This window comes from Nicotiana sylvestris, chromosome 6 (assembly GCF_000393655.2).
Source record: "Nicotiana sylvestris chromosome 6, ASM39365v2, whole genome shotgun sequence".
Classification (NCBI taxonomy): Eukaryota; Viridiplantae; Streptophyta; class Magnoliopsida; order Solanales; family Solanaceae; genus Nicotiana; species Nicotiana sylvestris.
The window spans coordinates 28385618-28389337 of NC_091062.1; the positions used below are offsets into that span (position 1 = coordinate 28385618).

Sequence of the window (3720 nt, forward strand, 5' to 3'; positions counted from 1 at the left end):
GCTTGAACACCCTATTCATTAAATCTATGAATGCAGCTAGAGCATTTGTTAGTCCGAAAGGTATCACAAGAAACTCATAGTGCCCGTATCGAGTTCTAAAAGTAGTCTTAGAAATATCTTCATCTTTGATTCTAAGTTGATGATAACCAGAACAGAGGTCAATCTTTGAAAAGTGGGCAGCTCCTTGTAACTGATCAAACATGTCATCTATACAAGGTAAGGGATATTTATTGTGTATTTTTATTTTGTTCAACAGCCTGTAGTCAATGCACAATGTCATGGATCCGTCTTTCTTCTTTACAAACAGTACTGTTACACCCAATGGTGATACACTAGGTCTAATAAAACCCTTATCTAACAAATCTTGCAACTGTTGCTTTAGCTCCCTTAACTCTGCTGGTTCCATTCAATATGGGGGTATCAATATGGGATGTGTGTCAGGTAGCAAATCAATACCAATGTCTATTTCTCGTATTAGAGGCAATCCTGGTAAATCCTCAGGAAATACATCAGAAAATTCTCTCACTACTGGTAAATTTTCTATACTAACTGTTTCCTTTATTGTATCATTTACAATAGCTAAGAGACCCAAGCAACCCTTCTTCAGAAGTCGTTGAGCCTCATAAAAGATACAATTTTGCAAGTCTCTGGAACCGGACTCCCTCTTAGAATAAAACTGGGTTCTTCTGGTATCTCAAACTTAACTATCTTTGCATGACAATCGACTATAGCATAGCAAGAAGATAAACAATCCATTTCCATCAGTATGTCAAAGTCAATCATATCAAGTATAATAAGGTCAGCTAGAGTATCTCTACCCTCAACCCGAATCTGACAAGCACGATACACGTATTCAGCTAATAGAGACTCTCCAACAGGAGTAGCAACTAGAAAAAGATCATTCAATAGCTCGGGCTGTCTACTAAATCTCAAAGCAAAGTACGAGGACACATAGGAGTGAATAGATCCCGGATCAATCAACGCAAGTGCATCAAATGAACAAACAGAAAGAATACATGTAACCATTGCATTCGAGGCCTGAGCATCCTGTCTAGTAAATGCAAAAACTCTCGCCTGACCTCTACCAACATTTCCTTGTCCTTGATTCACAGTAGCACGGTCTCCATCACCTTGACCTCTATTTCCTGCACCTATAGCACCTAAAGTATTACGAGTAGTCTGAGTCGGTGCAGCTGACTGAATAGAAGCCTGGTTGAAATTTCTCGGAGGCTGAGGGCAATCCCTCAAGTGATGTCCCAACTGCCCACACCGAAAGAACTCTCCAGTTAGAATACGACATTGGCCCAAATATGATATACCACAAGTCTGGCATACTGGAGTAGTGGTATATATCCGGCCAGAATTACGATGTCCAGAAGATGATGGTCCCCTATTACCTTGTCTGTAATGTGGTCTATATGTGGATTGTGAAGACATGTGTGTCCCTGCTTGAGAACCCTGTTGTTGTTGTTGTTGTTGTTGTCCCTGATTTCCTGATCTTCTATTTTTACTAAAACCACCATTGAAATCCCCTCCTGTCTTGGACTTCTTACGTAAATCACTAGTTGCACGCTCCTCACGTCCCTTGTTTTCAATCTTTCTAGAAAGGTCGACTACATCAAAGTAGGATAAAGTCTTCATCTGTGGGGCTATTACAGTGTATAGATGACCAACCAATCCATCAACAAACCTCTGAACTCGAGCTTCTTCGGTAGGCACTAAGTGAGGAGCATATATAGCCAGCTTACAGAACTTAGTGTTATATGTTGGCACATCCATATCTGGAGTCTAAACCAATCTCTCAAAGTCTCTAGCATATTGTTGCATCAGACTGTCTGGAAGAAAATTATTCTTGAACAACTTAGTGAACTTGTCCTATGTCAGTGGTAGTGCTCTTGCTGGCCTTCCTAGCCATACCGTTTATTACTATGTGTTGGCCATATCCTCTAGTTTATAGCTCGCACGGCTATCTCACTAGAACATCCAAGAGCACGTAATGCCTTAAGTGTCTCATCCAAGAAAACTTAGAGGATCTACTCAATTATCGGAACCTGTGATTTTTGGTGATTTCAATTTCAGAAACTCTTGTAGGGATACTGTGACTAGGGGTGTCAATGGATATTCGAAACCGACTAAACCGAACGAACCATACCGCACCGAACCGGCTTTTAGGTTTCTTTTTAAGAAACCGTAGGTTTTTATATAAATATATAACCGCACCGATAATTAAGGTAGGTTTTTTATTTTATAAAAATAAACCGAAAAAATACCGAATCGTACCGAATAAATTTTACATGTAGAAAATATATTTATTTAGTAAGTTTAAAAATAATAATGCATTAAATTTTCTTTGAGCCTTGAAATTATGAAAACTATTACAAGCCAACAAGTAATTAAACTCAAAATACTAATTCCTAAAACCTATTATGTTACTTCTACTTAAACTAACTTATTTCAAGTATCTTTATTAGAAAGACACAAAGTGTTCTAGCGATTATGAGTAACAAACTATAATGTATTGAATATGTTTCCTTTCATATAATTAAGATTTATCTTTTTGAATATTTAATCTTCTATAGACTTCATTCTTGAGTCTCAGCTTGGTATATCTTTCAACTCGTGTGATTAATATTTTCTTTGCCTTTGTTTGATTTCTTTTATGTTGTTGTAGAATAGTTGATGGATCTATACTCTAGCCATCTTTTTTTTAATTCATCACCCTTTTAAACAGTAAAAATGTCTAGAGAGTTTTGCTAAGTCCTATAAAAGAACGTATATTATTGCAATTCTACTTTTACTGGTGAATTTTACATGATATTAAAAAAAATACCGAAAATTAATCGAACCGTACCGATACCGAAGAGAAGCCGACATGATTGGGACGGTTTACAAAAGTCTAATTTTGGTTATACATAATAGAATAACCGAAAAATTGGTATGGTACAAATTTTATAAAATAACCGGCCGAACCGAACCATTGACACCCCAAATTGTGACGACCCAAAGGGGTCATCACCTGTTGCAAATTGAATCCCGTGTCTCCGAGGCCTTGAAACCCTCATTTAGGGTTGCCTCGATTTGCATGTGCAGTCCGGGCGCGTAGCCGGAAAGCTTATACATGAAATTCTGTGAAAAATGCTAAGTTTTGATATTAAATATAAGTTTGACTTTGGTCAACATTTTGGGTAGACGGACCCGGACCCGTGATTTGATGATCTCGGAGGGTCCGTAGGAAAATATGGGACTTGGGCGTATGCCCGGAATTGGATTCCGAGCTCCCAAGCCCGAGAAATGAAGTTTTGAGTGAAATTGTTTTCTTGAAATAATTAAGGAAATTGAAAATAAAATTTGATTAGAAGATTATGGTATCTGGCCCGTATTTTGGTTCTGGCACCCAGTACAAGTCATATATATGTTTTGAATCACTCCTGTAAAGTTTGGTTAAAAACGGACGTCGTTTGACGTGATACGGACCCTAATTGGGAAATTGATGTTTAAAAGGAAATCTAAGAAAAATTCATTTATCTTGAGGCTTAATTCGATGTTCATGATGTTATATCGATGTTGATCACACAAATATATTCGTAGAGTGTTTTTGAGGTAGTGTGCATACTTGGGTTAGAGCTTCGAGGGCTCGGGTGAGTTCTGAGTAGGTTCCGGGATGCCGTAGGCTTAAAAGACCAGATGTTGCAGGTTCAGGAAAATATTGCAGGCCTCTGA

At 38.0% G+C, this 3720-nt stretch overlaps 1 protein-coding gene across 1 annotated transcript; it reads right to left on the reverse strand.

The window, feature by feature from the left end:
• Nucleotides 1-603: 603 nt before the first annotated feature.
• Nucleotides 604-1779, reverse strand: LOC104217504 (uncharacterized). The gene has a single exon (XM_009767779.1). The coding sequence runs from the start codon at nt 1777-1779 to the stop codon at nt 604-606; it is 1176 nt and encodes a 391-aa protein (XP_009766081.1).
• Between the last annotated feature and the right edge of the window lie 1941 nt (nt 1780-3720).

What these genes read in the sequence shown, in the direction of transcription:
- LOC104217504 (XM_009767779.1), bottom strand. Translation starts at nt 1,779, where the DNA reads ATGGATGTGCCAACATATAACACTAAGTTCTGTAAGCTGGCTATATAT.